Here is a 22,485-nt window from a genome sequence, read left to right on the forward strand (position 1 = left end):
GTTTTAGCAGGTTTAAAAGTGGGTAAATCCTCAAGCCATATCTCAGTCTGCTGTGGTAAGCAATGGAGGAGATTGCAGGACCCTGATGTTAATCTGGCCACAGACGAGGTTTTCAGAGGACTGGATGACAGTTAATATGGCACCATTACTCAAGGTAAGCTAGGGAACTACAGGCCAGTGATTCTAACCTCAGCACTAGGTCAGAATTAATCTCCACTTCGAGAGACAAGGATAGTCAGCATGGCTTTGAGGGGGAAGATCATGTCTAACAAATTTGTTTTAACTTTTTAAGGGGAGCATTTTTGTGGAGATGAGGGTGTAGTGCAGTTGATACAATCTACTCGGATTTGAGTGAGGCTTTTGACAAGTCTCACATGGGAGACTAGTCAAGAGGTTAAGAACCTGTGGGATCCAGGGCAATTTGGTAGATTGGATCTAAAGTTGACTTAGTCAAAGGAAGCAGAGGATGATTGTCAAAAATTAGTTTTGTGACTTGGAAGCCTATGTCCAGTGGTGTATCACAGGATTTGGTGCTGTGTCCCTTGTCACGGTGTACGTTAATGCTCTAGACACTAATATAGGAGAGATGATCAGTAAGTTTGCAGATGACATTAAAATTGGTGTGGTGAATAGTGAGGATGAAAGTCTTATACTACAGGATGATTATAGATGGGCTGGTCAGATGGACAGAGCAGTGGTAAATGAAATATAAAAATGTGAGATGATGCTTTTTGGGAGGACTAACAAAAGCAAAGGATATAAATTGAATCGTAGCCCCCTCGGAAGTACAGGGAGACCTTGGATAGTATGCATGTCCCGAGATCCTTGAAGGAAGCAGGGCAGATACATAGGCTACTTAAGGCATTTGGGATTTTTTTATTAGTTGAAGCATTGAATACAAACAAGGGGAGGTTAACATGGAGCTGTATCAAGCTTTAGTTGGGCCACAGATGGAATAGTGTGTTTGGCTCCAGCTGCTGCACTATTGGAAGGATGTGATTTCACGAGAGAGGGCGCATTCGTGATTCACCAGGATGTTGCCTGGGCTTGAGTATTTCAGCTATGTAAAGAGACCAGCCAGATTGGAGTTGTTTTCCTTAGAGCAGTGAAGACCGAGGTGGGACCTGATTGAAGTGTACAGTTATAAGGGATGTATACAGGATAGTTAGTAGAGAGAGTCAATATCTAGGGGGCATAAATTTAAAGTAAGGGGCGGGAGGTTTAGTGGAAAATAACTTTCAACCAAAGGGTGGCGGATATCTGGAAGTCACTGCTTGAAAGGATGGTAAAGTCAGAAACCCTCACAACATTTAAGTAGTATTTTAAGAAATCCTTGAAATGTCATAGCATACAGGGGCTACAGGCCAGGTGCCGGTGAGATTAGAGTAGATAGGTGCTTGAAGACTAGTGCGAACATGATGGGTAAAGGGTCTTTTTCCGTGCTGTAAAACTCTGCCATGTTGAGCGACAATACTGCCCAGTGTGTTTCTGAAACCTGCAGAGCAGAATGGGTCTAAGTTTTATCCTAGATTTATGATGAACAGTATGCCAATGGACTGTTTGTCACCCCCATTAAAGTGGTGAGTGGGAGTTTAAAAAAAAACTACTTAAAACATCTTGCTCCTGATTATAGCTATTCACCAACTGAATAATGGAGGGGCTCAAAGATTTGATTCGGGATATTTCTCTAGTTTTATATGCAATATTTGGGACTTACTGGCTATTCTTTGTGATCCCACATGAGTGAATATAAATGCATTGACTCTTGGAAAAGTTTTCAACTGTGTAGGCCATTACAGTGTTCAGTTCTGTTTATTCTCTAAGTCCACAGTTGTGGACTTTTTCCCTGAGTAACTCTTGATTCAATGATCAGCGACAGGGACTGAGGCTAATTTATCTACTATATTATCTCAGTCCAGAGGCATCATGTCTGATTGCAGTATTTGAAAAGATGTTTGCATTATTTAACTGGGCTGGGATTAAATCTTTGGCCTGCTACTTAATAATAATCTGCCAAGAAATGAGAGAACTTTTTTCCGAAGCGCCAACCTTCACAACCTCACCGTATGATGTTTCACAACCAATAGAACATTTTCGAAGCATAGCTATTAAATATGCGTGTTTCCTATATTATGTACAGCTGCGTTCAGTATGTGCTTAGCAAATTCCCGAATTATAGCACTATGGTGATGACCAGTAAATCTGTTCTTTATGTGGTTGTGGTATAACTATTGTCCACGGACACAGGAAGATTCCCCAGCACTTATTCAAATTGAGTCATGGGATTTTTACATCCCTGAGAGAGCAGACTGGGCTTCAGTTTAACAGCTCATCCAAGAGACAGCCTGTCTGATGGCATTTCCTTACTGTTGCACTGAAATGTCAACCTTTGGAATGGGCACGAGTCCAGGACTGGGATTCCAACCCATGACCTTCTGAATCAAATGAGAGAGTGCCTCCTTGAGTCAAGGCTGACAGCTTGTAGTATTAGTATATTTTTTAGGTTTGTGAAAACTGTTTTGTGCTACTTATTTGACAATCATTCCAGTTTGGTCAGTTAGCCAGCTTGAATTGCCCTGTGTGGCGCAGAATTATATGGTTCGTATTGAAGTCAAATTTGCTGAATTGAGAGAGTCTGTTGTACAAGAAAAAGTTAAATTCTCATTTCACTGTCATTAGTTAATTCAGTTCAGATTACTGGATAATACTAGGGAGCAAGGGTTGAAGGGAGATATGCAAGGAAAGATTTTCCAAGGGTGATTTGTATCTGGAACGCAATGCCAGGGAAGTGGTAGAAGTAGATGCATTAGCAAAGTTTAAGAGGCATTTTTGCAGAAACGTGAACAGTCGGAGAATGAGGGATATGGACCATGTGCAGGCAGGTGGGATGAATTTAGAATGGTATTATGGTTGACACACATGGTGAACCAAAGAGCCTGTTCCTGTGCTGTTCTATTCTATGTTCTACATGTCATTTTTTAACCTAGAATAAAGATGTCTGTTTGTCAGAAGCAAATTTACTTGTGTTTCCTCATTGAGTCAATATTTGGTGCATTCTAGAATTAATATGAACCCTTTTGTATTCTATTACCTGGACAGCTGTTTTTTGAATTATCTCTTTATTTATGTATTGTGTGCCCATTTAACAAAAAAAATTTCTCTGTTCTGCATATGTGAATTTATAAATAAATGCATATTTTGATGGCTTTGTTCCCAATCATGATTCAAATCTATTTGAATGCTTGTACTTAGGATTATGTCTTTTAAAATAAAGCCTTTTGCTGTTTGCCTAAGTTGAAAATCCATTTTAACTTTAGAGAATGCCACTTACAACTCAGCCACTGCTGTCAGAAATCTGCCAAGCAATTGCCAGTGCTAATATTGTATGAAACGTGATCAGCTATGATGCACTTGTTGACTACTTAAAAACTAACGCTAATTTCTAAAATTACTTCAGAGCCTTTGTGCCATATTAATGATCCAAATATTAATGACACTACGGACCTTGCATAAACCTCACAGGCAGACTAGTTTGCAGTAAAACTTGTGGGGCATTTGGTTCATTAGTACGTCAGTGAATCAACTGTATGATGATGCAAAATCCTGTGGCATGATATGATTTCAACAGTGGATAGCCCAGTGAATTATAGGAGCCACCTGTTAGCTACATCATTAGAAATACCAGTGGTGACATTTGAACTAAGTGCCCCAATGCAAGGGAAGGAATAGGTGCTTAGTCTGCAAAATTCTTAATGAATGAGTTAACTTTTTTGCTGTTCACATTGTAAAGACATCAAATGAAGTGAACTTTCTTCCTGAAACAGCATAGTAGTAAAACTGTGCTGTAGTTTCAAGTGATCCAACTGGAGTATCTTTAGCTTGCCATATATAGGCATTGTTGCTCCACCCCAAATTAATAGCACTATCTTTTTGGTGATCTGTCCTTCGAGTTGTCCAATTTCAAACCTTACTCTGTGTAATCTGTAAGATTAAATCTAATTTTGTGCAAAATTGCACTTGTTCAGATCTGTAGAAAGTTACATACTGACCAGTTATTAGGCTGAAGCCCCAACATATGTTAAATGATCCCTCATGTTTCCAAATGGGGACCATCATTAGAGCTGTATTTTAAGATGACAGTGTACATCAATAATTCTGAAAATCATAATTTTAAAGGCAAATTGGAATTCTTTTACATGCAATAAGGCAGATTTATCAAAGTTGCTTAAACAGATTTACTATTGACCAGACTGGTTGCAACACCAAATTTGGAAATCAGTTCAGGTTTGTAAGGATTTAGCTGTAAGCTTTAATTTCCAGCATAGCCTGGGAAACGAGTATAGGCATTAGTGACCTGCATCATAACCTGAGATAGCATTTGTGGCATTGGGTTGCTCACGTTAATTTGTATTTCAAAATGTAGTTGTTGTTTACATACCCACATATAAAAGGTATAGTTTTAAACTTTTTTGTTTCTGTTTGTATTAAATTACAATACTTTTTGTTAAATTTCACAGGAATGTTTCAAAGGAAGTTGGTCAACTCATAAGCTCCTCCATAAGAAAGCCAGTAAGTACTTTGTGGGTGTTGTGCCCATGGTATTAATGTGTCTGCCACAGCTCAGTGCATTAGGGCCTAAGTCAGAAGACTGTGGTTCAAACCCCACTCCAAAGACCTGAGTACAAAAGTTAAACTGACATTCCAGTGTACTGCAGAGGTAGAGTTGTGCTGTTGGAAGTAGAGTCTTTCAGAAAAGATGTTAAACTGAAGCCTGTCTGCATTCCCAGTGGCATAGAATATCCCATAGCACTGTTGGTTAGAAAGGTAGAGGCAATCTTTGTATTCTGGATCTAATATTTACTCCTCTGTCAACATTACAAAGAAAATAGATAATCTGGCCTTTATCTCATTGTTTTTTGGGAGTTTGCAGTGCACGACTTGGCAGCTGTGTTTCTTGCACTACACCTGTGATTATACTTTGGAAGTACTTTAATGTAAGGCACTTTTGGACATATCAGTTTAAATGCACTTTTTTCTTATTGCCCTGGAATATGGGTAAAGGATAAAGCTGTGTAGGTTTGAGTGTTTATGAATTAAAATTGCGCATCCATTTAATGTCAAAAAATTGCAACTCCTATAAGGTATATAAATGTTTATCACATTTGTATCAGTGGGTAAACATCTTAGCAGCTTCAAATCACACCCAAATAGCTAAAGAACAGGTAGATAGGCCTCCAGTGAAGAATGCAAAGGAAAAATCAAAGTGTCGGGATATCGCAAAATGCTGTGCATCAAATTATTTATTTTTTGAGGTGTCAGTGTTATACTGCCTCACAGTAAGCTCCTAAAATTGCCATGTGACAATTATCCAGATAATTTATTTTGAATGTTGGTTGAAGAATAAATATTGGACCAATACATCAAAGAGAACTCTCGATCTTTTCTTGGAAATAATGGTTATGGGATTTCATGTTCACCTGAAGGGGCAGGCTGCACCTCTGTTTAATGTCTCACCTAAAAGATGATACCTGTAATAATGCAGCATGTCCTGCAGTGCTACGCTGCTGTGTCAACTAGGTTTTGTGCTCTGGAACAGGCTTGAATTCTGAAACTTCTGACTGGGAAATGAAACGTGTAACAGAGTGGCTAATCTGTTTCAGTTTCTAACCTGTAGAATGCAATCTTGATGTTCAGCAACAAAGTTTAGCCATTTCACTTTAAGCAAGTTAACAATCTGGGCTATTTGGCATGGGCAATATTGCTGGTCTAGCCAGAGACACCCACATTGGATTGTCTTAGTGACCATCTTTGGGATCTTGAATGTTTCAGCCAAACTCAACTTTTTGTAGTGCTTCATTGCAGCTCACAGGCATGCGACGGTCATCAGATGGACACCACAAGATATCCGCCTTTTCCCTTTCTCTGCAGGACCAATGGGAAAAGTGTTGGATTGATACAGCTGGCATTCATTAAACACCACAAGCAAAGTGTAGCAATTGGGACGTGTGTTACCTCAAAGTTATGATTTTGTAATTAGGACGACTCCTACAATTAACTCTTACAAAGCAAATAAAACTAGCATGGAAAATGATTCTGTAATACTGCATTATAGAAAATTAGTTTGGTCAAAGAACAAAATTATAAATTGTTTTACTTTACAGAAAATGAGAAATCTAAAGAAGAATCCTCCAAAACTGAGAAAGGTGAAGTTAACACAGATCCCTGGCCTGGCTATCGATACACTGGCAAATTGAGGCCGCACTATCCATTGGTATGTTGAAGACCAATTATAAATTATTATAAAACATGAATTTATTGTTCGGTGTTTTGCCTTTGTAATTGATAGAACATGAGGCACTGTCTATTTTGGCATTGAGACTTGTGGGACAGTTTTGTGTTGTGTTAAAGTTGAATCTTTAGTGAATCGAGAGGAGGGAAGCAAATTGATTTTAATTATCGGTCGTCAATGATGGATTGAAAACTGAATTTCTGCCAATGTGGAACAGAAATAAACCATTCAGCCTCATAAACATATACCTACTTGTGGTGTTGTGGCTATCTTCGTACTCTTGCCTTCTAAAAATTTGAAATCCATAGTTTTGAAATTTTCAATTGACCCCCAGCTTCTACAACCTTTTGAGGTAGAAAATTCCAAATTATCACTTGTATTTGTGTGAAGAAGTGCTTCCTGCCCCCAAGTCATTGCTCTAATTTTAAGGTTATGGATTCTTACCTACCAGAGAAAACAGTTTCTCGCCATCTATCCTATCAACTTCTTTAATCATCAAAAACCCTTCAATCAGATTACCCTTTAATTGTTTATATAAATAAATAGAAGATGCAAGTTTCTCATGATTTAACCCAGTGAAGAACCTATCCAGTAACCACAGCAAGTGGAAGTCAGTTTATTGGAAGTTTGAACCTTCCTAACTCGTGGTGTTGGCAAGATGTTATTTCCCAGCTGCGCATTGGTTGTGCATGTCATTATATAGAAATATCGATCATATAGTAGGTTTCTCTCTAATACTTCATGTCCTTGTAACTCTGTTATTTGAAGAAAGACTACGCAAAGTGTTCTGCTACAGAAAGCCAGTTGGTGTATAGCTGGAGCTAATCTTTACAATGTTCTATATATATATATTTCAGAATTAAAAATTACTCCCAAACTAAAGCTACAAATTATAGACTATTTATAGGAACTGAAGTGAATCTCTTGTTAGTGCCCACAATTTGCACATAGTTAAAAACTAATGTACAACTAACACAGAGACATATCTCCAGTATTTGGAACAAGCAGTGAAAATTTGAATAGTAGGCAACATGGCAAGAATGTTGACTTGTTATCATTGACAGGAAAAGAGAGGTTTCATTGATGTATAAATTCCAAAAGTGTAATCAGAAATTGTAAGAACATATGCCAATGTTTTGCATTTTCTTTCTTCTCTAGACCGCCATGAGACCTGTGCCAAGTTACATCCAATGGCCTGATTATGCTCATCATCCTTTGGGTATCTGCCATTGATTTTCAAATAATGATTGCTCAGATGAATATTTATACAATCTAAAGGCTTTCTTTGGCTCAAAGCTTGAAGTTCATTACTGACATTTGTGTAATTAAAGTGAGAGAATTTGTCACTACAAAATAAATTTATCATTATTCCTAAGTTTCTGTGTAAAATGACTAATAAGCAGTCAACATTAGCCTTCAGAATACGGAATAGACATACTTGTATGGTCTGTCATTGACCCAGAACACTATTTAGTAGAAGTGATGCAACACGTAGGAAGGGAAAATTGATGGGAAGGTGAACTCATTTGTCCAGTGTGCCTTGGTCAAAGCATTACGTACAACGTATGGTGTATAAATAGGCCATTCAGCCCAACTAGTCTCTGCTTCACACAATCCTGTTTCCACTCTACATCATCTCACACTATATGTATAACTTTATATTCCTTTACTCCTTTATACATTTATCTAGCTGTCCTGTCTAAGCATATTCACTATTCTCAACTGGGTTTAAAAAAAAAACAATTCTTAAAAAGCACCTTCCAAACTCCTGATCACTACCATTTAGAAGGACAAGTGCAGTAGGGTGAAATATGGGAATACCACTGCCTGCAAGTTACTCAAGCCACACACCATTCAGACTTGGAAATATATTGATATTCCTTTTGTGTCGCTGAATCAAAATCCTGGAATTCCCTCCCTAATGGTACTGTGGGTCAACCTACAGCACATGGACTGCAGTGGTTCAAAAAGGCAGCTCACCAGCACCTTCTTGAAGAGCAACTAGGGAACAGGCAATAAATTCTGGCCCATATCTCATGAGTGAATTTTAAAGAAAACAATGTTTCTCCTGTATTCCCTTTGGATTTATTGGGATTATCTTAAATTTATGATCTTTAATTTCTGTTTGCTGCCCATGATCAAAAATGCAGAATTGGGGGTGTTGCTGACAGCCCACACTTTCGAAGTGTGGGAGCAAATTGTTGACTCATCTGAGACCAACGATAGAGGTCAGAAATGGACATTTTGGCTTCATGCTAGAAAGAAGCACTATCAAACCAATATTCACTATGCGCCAATCAATTAAATAAACAAATTTGGAGCAGAAATAGACAATTTTACTCTTTGAGCCTGCTCTACCATTCAGTAAGAATTATTCTGTTTGTGTTTTGAATTCCGCATTCTCTTCTTCACTGATAACCTTTGATTTTATTACTTGATAATCTATCTACATCTTATTTAAAAATATTCAGTGACTCTGCTTTCACTGTCGTCTTTCAGAGTTATGGAGTTGTACAACCTTCTGATCTCTAGTTCTGGACTCTTTTCCATGTCCACCCTGCCAAAGTCGTTCAGGATTTTATAAAATTGGATCAAGTCACCCTTTGCCTTTCTAACCACCAGTGGAAACAAGCCCAGTCTGCCCAACCTTTTGTCATAAGCCAACTTGCTCATTCCAGTTATCAATCTAGCAAAACTTGTCTGAAGTGCCTTCTCTGTACTGAGAGATAAATATTTTCTATGTAATTTGTTCACCGATGTTATTACACACCTTTGGGATCAGGTAGCCCTTGAACCCAGGCCTTTGGGCTCAGGGGTAGGGATACTACCACTGTGCCACAAAGGCGCTCGGTATTGAGAGATATTGCGAGGGGCGTAAGGCCTCGCCTTCCTAGACCTGGGAACAAGCATATGACAAAGTGCTGAGGAGAAAGATCAGGAATGTCAGAGAGTGAGAAGAAAGAAGAGGTGTGGCACTGAAGAAGTGCATCACCCTCACTAAAGATGTGTTTGGAGTTTTGTGTATCAGTGAACAGCAGTGCTGACAGCTCAATAAAGTTTGAGGTAAAAGCTGGGTCTGCCAAGGGCTCTGTCCTCAGACCACCTTGTTCACCATCCCCTCCATACTACTCTGAAAAGAGTTAGAACCGACCCACCCTGGAACATGTTGTATGTGGATGATGTGACCAGTCATTACTGAAAGTGTGGAAAAGCTACAAGCAAGTATAAGTTAACTGCAAAAGAAAATAGCGGGTTAAAAATCTGTGGTAAGAAGTCCCTATCCCTTGATTGGTCCTTGCAAACCAACCAGGAGACAGTGGCACTGTGACTGACACCAGAATGGAAGTGTCAGCAGGCGACCAAATTCAGATCCCTGGCTTCAATTTTTGAGCAAGGCAGCAAACTACAGAGGGAGGTCATGCACTAGATAGCTGCAGTGTGGAATAAGTGGAGACTGGCAGTCGACATTCTTGGCCATCAAAGATCGCCACTGTGGCCAAATAAACACATCTATAAAGACCTGTCCATGCCCAGCACTGTTGTAAGGTTGTGAGACCTAGCCCTTGAAGAGAACAAAAGCTAGAAAGTTCATGTGGCAGTATGAGGACATTGAGGTGGATTTACCATGTCTTGAAGAGACTGGGCCTGGAATGACAGCATCCAGGAGAAGGACTGAGTATCACAAATATCCAGGAAGCATCTGAAAAGGAGACTGGGAAGGTATGGCACTTCAACCGAAAGCTAGGATGTTGGAAATGGGCTGTAGCAAGAAAAGACTAAGGAGCAGGTGGATGGACATGATCTGGGAGGTGTAAACTATGACCCCACCTCATGGGAAAAGGGACAGAAAAAGACATTGATGTTTTAAATCTGTTTACACCTTCACCAGTGTGTCCTTTTAGTAAAATAGCTCCCAGAATTATGCACAGTATCCCCAAACCAGGTTTCTATACACACGTTGGCTTTTAATTCCAATGCTCTCAATATAAAAGCCTGTGCCATCCTCTGTTTTCAATATCAATAACCTGGGTGGGTAGATGGCATTTGTATGTTCTTCATCTCTTTTTGCATTGCTTATTATCAATTACTAGTTCGGTGTTTTTGAAGGGGAATGTAATATAATTATATTTTAATTTATGTTTTGTGCTCTCATTCAAGGTGTTTCTGAATCAGAGCAGTCCTTAAAGGGAACGTCTCAAATCAAAATTCTGCCACCAGAAGACACAGAAGCAATGCGAGTTGTATGCAAAGTGAGTTCCCAAACTTTGACTGTTCTTAGATGTAATTGAATTTGTAAAGAAGTAAAACTTAGAATATCTCACTAACTATTTTGGCCTGCAAACCCATAAAGCAAGTCAACCCACGCCCCATCCCCAATCTGTTATTTATAAAGCAACCATTTTGTGGAATACTCTAAATACTCTGTATGATGGAAAGCTGCTCTTTTGAATGTTGCAAAGTGGTCAATTGAAATGAGCACTTCTGTGCTATCTGTCTTAACAACTTGGATTTATATAGCATCTTTATCATATGTGAAGCTGCTTGTGACATTTCACTGAAAAGTATCAAGAGAAAATTTGACAGTAAGCTTTGGGCAGGTGTCCAAAAGCTCAGTCAGTTAGGTTTCAAGGGATGCCTTACAGGATGAGTGAGGTAGAGCATAATGGAGGCTTAAGGAGGGAATTCCAGAGTTTGGGTTTCTTGGTAGTTGAAGGCTTGATCCTTGTTGATGCGATGATTTAAATCCAGTTGAGCAAAGAAACAGAATTAGCGAGATGTAGAAATGGGGATGGAGCGGTGAGGCATTGGGAGGACTTGAAGTTAACCATGAGAATTTTGCATATTGTACTGCTAAAAATATATATTTTAACATTCTTCGGACCTGCTTTAAGGTCTTTAATTAAGCTGACGACTTTAGATTTTGCCAGGGTTTTAACCCAGGAAGACTACGCCTGTGTCACAATTGGTCTTGTTTCGAATGCCACTGGCAGCTTCCTCCATCAAAAGACCTTGCACAGATTTGAGAAGCCTCTGTCCACGAGGGGCTCTCAGCTGTGAAGTCATTGAGCGTTGCAGCTAATGTTTCCAAAAGGTTTCTGTTCCTGCACTGAGAGAATTTCTGCTGATTCGTGCTAATTCTAAGACTGCCTCCTTCATTCCTATTTTACAAGTGAATTTTGTAGCACATGCGGACTCTGAGGAAAACCATTGTTAGAAGTCACTTTAAACTTTTGCTTAAACAACAACAAGATAAAACACAAACTGTTAATCTTTTCCAGGACTAGCTTTGAAATCACGAGTTTTATACTACATTTAGCTTGCAGTGTGGAAATTTTGCACAAGGTGATGTAATCTATCAATAGCTCATCAGAAAAGATCAATTTTTATGTCAAAATAGTGAAAGGTTGCTGCAAATGTGACACTGCCACAACTGCAGGAGTGAAAACTGCAAGTGGGACATTGATAAACAATAATTTGCATTCAAGTAGACCATCACCATTTTAAAACAGTTGACAAGGTACTCATAGGAACATTATTCTCTACTGTGATTTCACAATTACTGACTAATTAAAATTGGACATTGATAACCATTTATATTCTGTGTAGACCAGACCTGCTGCAGCCAGTGCATGTGCATTTATACCTGTTAGGCATTTGACATGTTTTGCATACTTGTTGGAACTTGCCATCTAATTTTAAACTGCTTTATTGCAGTTTGCCCGGGAAGTACTGGACGTTGCTGCAATGATGGTGAGGCCAGGAGTAACAACTGAAGAGATAGATCATGCTGTTCATCTGGTATGGAACAACCGTAAAATAAAATCAAGGAGAAATAACCAAAGTTGAGCAAACTGACCCTAACCTTTGCATAATATTTTAAAAGATTCCTTGACCTCTTCCTCAAGACTTGTCTTTGACGTACAAATCAATACTTGAGAAGAGCAAGTTTTTCACTCCCCTGCACGTCATTAAAATTGGATAATAAATCATTTTCTCCTTCTTCTCCTTTTGCCGCCTCCTGTTTCTGAACTGAGAATATTTTCCATGCAAGTGTGAGGAGCTCTGAGTAGTAGAATACTTCAAGCTCATTTGCTGATTTGATTAAATTTGCTAATGTAATACTGTCTCTATATCTTGGTGCAATACCCCATCACTTTAACACCCATGTTTAAGCCAAGCAGCCACTTATTTCATCCTGAGAGGGAAAGTAACTGTTATGTAACTGATCTGCAGTCAGTTTTAAAATTGCAGGTCACAACATCCTTCATGCTTCACTTTGTTCAGTTGGTTCTGGCTGAAATATCAGATGTAATTATATATTTACAGCTGCCAAATTCCCTCTGGTTGTCAGGGCTGCAGTCTGTAATTGATAGTTGAATAAAGGTCCAGATCAATTGGTGACACACAGAAGGAACATTCTTGTTGTTAGCATTACTCATGTTATTTTGGATATTGTGTACAGTGAGAAAATTGTGTTTACAAAAACAACTGCTTTAAATGGTGGGAACTGTAACAGCAACTTTTAACCTTTAAATAGAGCAGTACACTTCATAAATTGTTTATCTTAAAATTCAGTAAGTTCCTGTTTGATATTGCCCTCATTAACATTGTTTTGCTTTAATATTGTTAAGTTGTGTTCCCTTGTTGAGCCCTGCAAAATTTATTTTAACACTGTTTCCCATGTGACCTGATTGCTCCATAATGGGACCAATCTTTTCATGCTATAACCTTGAACTTGTGGCCTCTCTTTGTCTCCAACCCCTCTGATCTGCAGCCCTCCCAGGTCACTGCCTGTCCAACATGGCCTCCCTCTCTGACCCGCCGACTTGTGCCCTATCACCATCCCCTCCCGGAATCTCTGACTTGCTGCACACCCCATTCGCTGCACTTTTGTCTAGTAAACCTATTGATCTCAAGTTTACAATTCTTCTTTGAACTAGATGTCTCCCATAATTTTATGTTCCTGTCTGTACTGCTTATGCCACCAATGTTGGTTGTTATTGGAAAAACTTTAAAGAAAAAAGGTTCTTTTGTAAAATATAAGTAATTAACAAATATGGAAAATTATTACAGCTCCTGCACAGATTGTTGGACATGACTCAAGATTTTCTTCTGGTTTGTGTACATGGCCGTATTCCTGTTTTTTTTTTTGTCTAACCAATCTCCTAACCATGTCAGTACTTGCTGTCAATTCCATGCTTTAGTTTTGCTTTAAGATTGTTACTTGGAACCTTTGTGTGTGTTTGGGAAATCCATAAGAACTACGTCCATTTTTCTGTCTACTGCTTTAGCTACTTTATTTAAGTTTGATGTAACAGCACATTCAAGATATTTCTTTAATTAACTCGAGTATCTCCAAGTGTCCAATTATTCTATCCCTATTTATAGACACCAAGAAATACTTTGGAGTGGAATTTCAAGTAGTGAAATCAGAAGGGGATCCAGAGATGAATTTATCGAAACTATGTTAGCCACAATTGTGGGTTGATCATTTACAATTTCTGAAGTGTGAACATAGATAAAGGTTAAGACACAAGACAACTATTCTTTCTTGATCTTTGAAGACTGACATTTAAAATTAAATTTCTGCAGTCAAAATGATCTGGATTTGAATGCGAGAAGCTAACCAGTGTTCTCTATATTTAGGCCTGCTTAGCACGCAATTGTTACCCATCACCGCTCAATTATTACAATTTTCCAAAATCGTGCTGTACTTCTGTAAATGAGGTGATCTGTCATGGAATCCCAGATGCACGGCCATTGCAAGAAGGTGACATTGTTAATGGTGAGTATTAACACACAAGGGATACTGAGTCTGTGGGAAGATAACAAAAGAGTTCTGCCCCTCAATAATCTGAAGTGTTTTTGTTTTTTGCACACCCCATTTCAGTAAAATTTGTTATCAAGCCTCCTGTTTATTGGAAAACTCCAGCCACCAGAGTCTCCAATATCTCTCTGGGGCCACTGTTAGAATATACTATATTAATGTTTTCAGATCTGAAGTGATCATAAGAGTAACTTGTAAAGGTTCCAGTACTTTTTCTTTAGAAAAGAGACAAAAATGGGCTCCCAGGCTCTGCAAATTTCAGTTAGAGCATGTTTTGATTACATTCCTATTATTACCACAAACTGCAGTGGGTTAACTGGTATTTTGATTTTACCAAAACCATTCTATCCTGACACACGCTGGATAATGGAAATGTTTGTATTCTTTCTTTTACAGTGGACATTACAGTTTACCGCAATGGCTTCCATGGCGATTTAAATGAGACTTTCTTTGTTGGTGAAGTGGATGAAGGCTCCAAGAAACTGGTGCAGACAACCTATGAGTGTCTAATGCACGCCATAGATTCAGGTGAGGAAACGGGACTTAATTGTTCCACTTTTGAACAATAATGGGTGCAAAGACAAAACTGGTGTAAGCCTGGGCTCATTCCTCATTGGGAGTATCCCCAACATTAACCTCCCTCCGAAAAAATACATAGAATGTACAGCAAAGAAGCAGGCCATCTGGCCTAACAATGCCAAGCTGACATTTGAGATCATCTTTAGCCTCCTCAATCCTCATCTCATTCTATCAATGTAACCCTCTATTCCTTTATTCCTTGTATTCACTTCAAACACTATCTGTATAATGAGTTCCACACTTTCGCCAGTTTCTGGGGAAAGAAGTACTCCTGAATTCTCTCTCGAATTTCTGTTATATTGAAAACCCTTAGTTTCTTCTTCCCCCACAAGCGGAAAACAGTCTGTCTCTGTGTTCCCTTATCATTTTCTTGCAAGAATCCCTGTCTGTCAGATGACGTTCTTTGAGCTACCACAGCAAGAGAGGTTATAGTCTAACGGTTTATTTGTGATTTCAAATAAACCTATTGGACTGTTATCTGGTGTCGTGTGATTTCTGACCTTGTCCACCCCAGTCCAACACCAGCGCCTCCACATCACGACAACAGAGGACCTTGCTAAGCAAGCCAAGCCGGGACTTCTTTGTGGCTAATCTGCACCACTGGATCCTCAAAATAAAACCCTTATAAAACTGTGGAGAGACACAGACAATGTTGCATGCCACAGAGGAGTGTCCCCTTCACAGATTAAATGGCAGACTAATCACCTTAGATTCAGCAAGTGAGGAAGCTGTTGTTTGGCTCCATGAATTTGCATTAGCTAAATAAAATTAAATAAACTACTTTTAAAGAGCTCCATTAGATTAATCTGTCAGCCTTCTCTTTTTAAGAGAAATCAGCCTGTTCATCCTTTCCTAACAGGTGTAACTTTGCTGCAATCACCAGCAGAACTAACAAATCATCATAACAATATTTATGTTGGTCACAGTCCACAACTTTGCATCCAGGTTACCTGAGCGATGAGGTACATTGTTTTATACTGAAGTTTGTCAACAGATCTAGTTATTTGAGTTCCATGTCTCCATGTTACAATTTCTTGGTATATTTTTTGTGACAAATGGTGCCATCACAGTATGTTTTCTTTGCAGTAAAGCCAGGTGTTCGTTACAGAGAATTGGGTAATATTATACAGAAACATGCACATGCAAATGGATTTTCGGTTGTTCGAAGCTATTGTGGACATGGTATCCACCGACTGTTTCATACCGCACCCAATGTGCCACATTATGCCAGTAAGTCATGCCTGCTTAATCTTACATATGTGAAATTCAAATGATCGCTTTGGTTACTGTGTTTAGCCGCCTTTAGAGATGTGCTCAATGATTTTTTCCGAAACAAAATTGCTAAAAAGTTTTTCTTTTGCCCCAGTCTGACCCATGTTTTTAATTTTTCACCAACCTGATGAAAAATTGTTTTTCAATGAATGTCACAGATGCATGAATAAGTTTTCTTTTTCACTGCTAGGTCAAGCACATGATAGATTCCCAGACCACTCACTCTCTGTCTCATTCTATATGTAATCTCGTTTTACTTGTGTGACAAAGTACGCATTAGTAACAATGACTAGTGAAAGAACTGTGGGTGTGGACATGCAAACATTCTTTTTCAATCTGGTATGTTATGATCTGGAGTGCAATGCCTGAAATGTTGGTGGAATTAGTGCATAGAACGTAATGACTTTGAAAAGAACAGTGGATAAATATTTGAAGAGGAAAAGGTTTCAGGGCTATGGGGAAAGGGCAAGGACCAATTGAATCACTCATTTAAAGGGGCAGCAAAGGTATAGTGGTTGAATCGCCTTTTGTCCTCTGTCATTCTATGATTCTCAGATCCTCATGCATGGAAGGTTTAATCTACAGTGCAGTATTTGTCCTCACATTAATACTTGGCTCTTTCAAACATACAGCAGTCCTCTGATAAAACAATGCAAGTTATAAATGCTAATTTGTTGCCAGTAAGACCCAGAGAGTTATTTGTTCCAAATGTGCAGGACAATTTTTTTTTTATTGCAGTTCAAACTTGACTAAAATCTGTGAGGGAGAAGTGGACAAAGAGCAAACTTTGTGTGTGTATATACGTATATATTAAAATGAGCTTTACAAGCATGAAACATTACTGATCTAATTGTCACCTGGAAATTACTTTAACCAGAATATTTGATTTTTAACTTTGAGAATGATTCCTAGTTCATGGTTTCTTTGAGTGTTGGTTGAATTTTCAGATAGCCCAAGTCACTTAATTCCTGCGAGTTGGTGTTTTATTTTACTTGTGACTAATTTACAGATGGCACAGATGTTTCTAGATGTGGCTTTCAGTTAGAACAATTCAAAGTTAATCGGCTTCCCCAGCTTTCTCCCTGGCATTAATCTGGTGAATTTCTGATTTAAACATGCTGTGATTTGAATATTCTTTCTGAATGGATAGCTGGAAACTGCTCACAGTGCTCAAAATTGTGACCTAAGTCATTCTCTTGTCCACTGTTCCTGAATAGTTATTGTTACAATATCAGACAAGTAGTAATGCTCATGTTCAAACTTGTCATTTTTTTCTACAACTGATTTGGTATACCGACGCTTCCAAATTTGTATTTCATAATGTTTTGCTGCAAGATTGTAGTCTTTATTCTCTTTACATTGATCTGCAACAACTGATCTGTAAAAGTTAGGCTCTCTATAATTTCTGCAGTTGTTAATGTGATTAAATTTAAAAGCACCAATTTTTCTAAGGAAGGATTTTAAGGAAGAGCATTCAGAAATAATTACTGAAGCAAATCAAGCAAGCATGGTGGACTGGTTGGTAAGATTAGATCACGTTGGGATCCAGGGAAGCTAGCCAATTGGATATAAAATTAGCTTGAAGTTAGGAGACAGAGAGTGGTAGTAGAGGTTTGATTTTTGGACTAGAGGTGTGTGACCAGTGGTGTGCCACAAGGATCACTAGGTCCACTGTTTTTTGTCATTTATAAAGGAAGGGTGTTGTGACACTTGAAAGGGTTCTGAAAAGATTTACAAGGATGTTGCCAGGGTTGGAGGGTTTGAGCTGTAGGGAGAGGCTGAATAGGATGGGGCTATTTTTCCTGGAGCGCCAGAGGCTGAGGGGTGATCTTACAGAGGTTTATAAAATCATGTAGTAGAGAGTAAATAGACAAAGGTCTTTTGCCCAGGGTGGGGGAGTCCAAAACTAGAGGGCATAGACCTAAAACTAGATAGGTTTACGGTGAGGGGGGAAAGATATAAAAGGAATCTAAGGAGCAGCTTTTTAAGAGACTGGCGTGTGTATGGAATGTGCTGCCAGAGGAAGTGATGGAGGCTGGTACAATTACAACATTTGAAAGCCATCTGGATGGGTAAATGAATAGGAAGGATTTAGTGGGATAAGGGCCAAATGCTGGCAAATGGGACTAGTTTAATTTACGATATCTGGTCGGCATGGACGAGTTGGACTGAAGGGTCTGTTTCCATGCCGTAAATCTCTGACTATGATTTAGATGTGAAGGTAGCAGGAATGGTTAGTAAGATTGCAGATGACACCAAAATAGGTGGTGTATTGAACAGTGAAGAAGATTATATCAGAGTACAATGGGACTTCAATCAGATTGGCCAATGCGCTGAGGAGTGGCCGATAAAGTTTAATTTAGGTTAATGTGCGGTGTTGCATTTTGGTAAGGCAAATCAGGGCAGGACTTCCACAGTTAATGGGAGGGACCTCTGGAGTCTTGCCGATCAGAGACTTAAGGATGCAGTTTCACATTCCTTGAAACTGGAGTTGCATGTAGACAGGATGGTGAAGAAGGCGTTTGGCACTCTTGTCTTCATTTATCATAACACTTAACATAGGAGTTGGGGTGTCATGTTATGGCTGTATAGGACATTGGTGAGGCCACTTTTTTAGAATACTGCATTGAATTCTGGTTGCCCTTCTATAGGAAAGGTGTTGATAAACTTGAGGGTGCAGAAAACATATACATGGGTGTTGCCTCGACTGGAGGGTTTGAGCTTTAGGGACAGGCTGAATAGGCTGGGGCTAATTTCCCTGGAGCATCGGAGGCTGAGGGGTGACCTTATAGAACAAAAACAAATTGCTGGAAAAGTTCAGCAGGCGTGGCAGCATCTGTGAAGAAACAATCAGAGTTAACATTTCAGGTCCGGTGACCCTTCCTCAGAACTGATGGTAGCTGGGAAAACGTAGGTTTATGTGCAGAAAAAAGGGAGGGTAATAGGGTAGGGAGTAAATGATAGGATAGAGCCCGAAGAGAGAGAAGAGCAGTTGGATAGATGCTAGTTAATAACGATCTGGCTTGGAGAGTGAATAGTTGTTAATGGGGACTGTTAGTGACTAACAACAGGTAGTGTGTAATAGGCTATGTGATATCAAGGCCTGGTGTGGGGGGTAGGGGGCTGGGACATGGGAGAGTTTAGGCCCTAAAATTATTGAACTTGACATTGAATCTGGAGGGCTGCAGGGTCTCCAAGCGGAAAATGAGGTGTTGTTCTTCCAGCTTGCACTGAGCTTTGCTGGAACACTGCAGCAAGCCAGAGACAGAGATGTTGGCCAGGGAACAGGGTGGTGCATTTACGTGGCAGGCAACAGGTAGCTCAGGGTCTTTTTTGCAAGCAGAATTTAGATGTTCTGTGAAGTGGTCGCCCAGTCTATGCTTCGTTTCCCCAATGTAAAGGAGACCACATTGTGAGCAGCGAATGCAGTAGACTAGATTCTGGGAAGTGCAAATGAAATGTTGCTTCACCTGGAATGTATGTTTGGGCCCTTGGATACTGGGGAGGGAGGAGGTAAATAGGCAGGTGTTATACCTTCGTCGGTTGCAGGGGAAGGTGCCGTGGGGGGTGGGAGTGTTGGGGGTAAAAGAAGAGTGGGCCAGTTTGTCCTGAAGGGAACGGTCCCTGCGGAAGGGGGACAAGGGAGGGGAGCATCTGTGAAGGAAAAAACAGTTAATGTTTCGGGTCCAGTTGCAGCGAAGGGCATGTTCTGAGGAAGGGTCACCGGACCCGAAACGTTAACTCTGTTATTTTCCTTCACAGATGCTGCCAGACCTGCTGAGCTTTTCCAGCAACTTTGTTTTTGCTCAAGCAAAGAATCCTCTCAGAAGTTTCTGCCTAACTTCCCGATAATGAAGTTCTGTGTAATAGTTCTGTATAGTAGCAAATCTCTGAGGTCTCCATTCTGCTGTTGACTATCTTTGTAAGAATGCAATTGAGAATTTAACCATAGATTTGTTGTTTCAGAAAATAAAGCTGTTGGAGTGATGAAGCCTGGTCATGTGTTTACAATTGAACCCATGATTTGTGAGGGTAAGCTGCTAATGACTTTTGTTTCACAAAATTAATTAATTAAATTATTTAATTTGTCCTCAGTGGAACAATGGAACAAATTTAATCTGTTTTCATAAAAGCTTATGAAGTGATTTGAAAACCATTCTGTTTCTTTTGGGAGCATTCTCAAGACACAAAGTCTGAATTCAAATAGCAAGAACAGCGTTACTTTTAGAACATAGAACAGTACAGCACAGTACAGGCCCTTTGACCCACAATGTTGTGCCGACCTATTATCCTACTAAGATCAATCTACCCTGCATACCCTATATTTTATTATCCTCCATGTGCCTATCCAAGAGTCACTTAAAAGTCTCTAAAATATCTGACTCCACCACCACTGCAGGCAGCGCACTCCACACGCCCACCACTCTCTGTGTGAAGAACCTGCCTCTGACATCTCCCCTATACCTGCCTCCAATCAACTTAAAATTATGCCCCTCGTAATAGTCATTTCCACCCTGGGAAAAAGTCTCTGACTGTCCACTCTATCTATGCCTCTCATCATCTTGTGCACTTCTATCAAGTTACCTCTCATCCTTCTTCGCTCCAATGAAAAAAGCCCTAGCTCCCTCAAACTTTCCTCATAAGACCTGCCCTCCAGTCCAGGCAGCATCCTGGTAAATCTCCTCTCCTTCCACATTTTTCCTATAATGAGGTGACCAGAACTGAACACAATATTCCAAGTGTGGTCTAACCAGAGTTTTATGGTTGTTGCATTATTCTAAAATGTTAACATTTGCCTTTGGTTGTTAATGTCCTTTTAAAAACAAATATAAACCAAGCACGGGTTAATTTCTGTAAGAATAGAACTGAAAGCTGGAGAGGTCATATCACACTTGTATCAAATCTTAGTTAATCCACATTTTGGCATATGTCCATAATCCTTGTCTCCATATGACCAAAAGAAGTGCAGGGGTGTAAAAAGTGGGAAAGAATTGACAAGAATCATACTAGAATTGGAGGAACATACTTATCAGGAGTGAGTGAGAGACTCCCCTGTAGGTGGAGTTTAGAACTGGTCATGCAGTTTAAGAATTAAGGGTCTCCCATGAGAAATCTTTTTCTCATGGGGGGAGTTGTTACACTATGGAATTCTCTTCACAAGGAGGCTGTGTCATTAAATAAGTGCATGACTATGTTGTGGCAGAAAGTGGAGTTGAGGTCAAGTCAGATCAGCCATGATCTTATCAAATGGTGGAGCAGGCTGGAGGAGTTCAAGTCTCTTTAATGTCCTAATTCTTGAATTCGTGCATGATGGCTGAATGTCTGCCTCTTGTGTTGTATCATTCATCGATTTGCTGCATATATATTTGCAAATAGTTTGATGTGTTCGCAATCAAAAAGAACCCTGTTATGTTTTCTGCCTGTCAGGGGCATGGCACGATGAGACGTGGCCAGACAGCTGGACTGCAGTAACCAAGGATGGCAAGCGTTCTGCACAATTTGAGCACACCCTTCTGGTTACGGAGACCGGCTGTGAGATCTTGACAAGACGCCTGGAGGACAATGGTCGGCCTTATTTTGCATCACAGTTGTAGCCCAACCCCCTCACTCTTGTACCTGCTGGCAACTTCCTTGCTGTCTTCACCTGGAATACAACAAATGCCTTAAGGCACTTGATTTGTCTTTTTTTTGGTTCGGATGCTGCAAAGCACTGGATGCACAAACAGCCTGTTTGCAATATATCTTCTTGTCCCTTCCTACCCGTCCTCCTCCCCAAAATACCTCTGGTCCTAATGGCAACTCTTACATGCTTGTATCTTAAATGTTTCTTATTTGAATAAAATTTGCGACTTCTATCTTTAGGTTGTGAGCTATTATAAAAGAAAATGGAAATTGTGACTAGTTGCTGTAAGGTTAGTTGTTAAATTTCCTCCAAAAATTCTTGCTGTGGGCATAAATATTTATGTTAAAATGATGGAAAAAGACACTACTCAAAAGAGAAAAGGCATTTATTATAAACTTATCTGACTGGAGATTCTTTCCTAATCAGATATAACTTGAAATGCTGAATGTTTTGGTGGAGAATATTCAATACCGTTAAAAACTTTTGCCTAAATTAAAAATTATATTCATTTTATACCATGATTAGACAAGCTAAGTAATTTTTAAATTAAATTTGTAAATGTCTTTTGTTTTTCCTAATCATTGAAATGCTGGTCATAATGTTGGTTCAATGTCATTGATCGATTAAGGCTCAGGATCTGGGAATGTTGTCTTTTTAAACTTTTACTTTATTCTGACCTCATTGCGGAACTTGAAAATCAAATTTAAACACCCTGCCTGTGTAGAAGATATTGTGTTACATCTAAAAAACTGTCTCTACAGAGTCTTAAAGCCACTAGAAGAACAACAGTTATTGTCTCTCTGCATTCCTGCAACACAAGTGGTGCTCTAATTTGAAGGTGGGTTAGAAGGGATCATTACTTCAACCTGTGGCTGTAGCAAGTTTTTTTGATCC

At 39.4% G+C, this 22,485-nt stretch overlaps 1 protein-coding gene across 1 annotated transcript; it reads left to right on the forward strand.

The window, feature by feature from the left end:
* Positions 1-4,511: 4,511 nt before the first annotated feature.
* metap1 (methionyl aminopeptidase 1) lies at positions 4,512-21,823 on the forward strand (the record flags this gene model as incomplete). Its single annotated transcript, XM_048612399.1, has 10 exons — positions 4,512-4,569; positions 6,162-6,271; positions 7,448-7,508; positions 10,448-10,539; positions 12,005-12,088; positions 13,937-14,075; positions 14,514-14,645; positions 15,783-15,926; positions 19,935-20,000; positions 21,396-21,823. Coding segments are annotated over 10 exons (1,053 nt in total), but the record flags the coding sequence as incomplete, so codon positions are not given.
* Positions 21,824-22,485: the final 662 nt, after the last annotated feature.

Source organism: Rhincodon typus, chromosome 1 (genome assembly GCF_021869965.1).
Source record: "Rhincodon typus isolate 14 chromosome 1, sRhiTyp1.1, whole genome shotgun sequence".
Lineage (NCBI taxonomy): Eukaryota > Metazoa > Chordata > Chondrichthyes > Orectolobiformes > Rhincodontidae > Rhincodon > Rhincodon typus.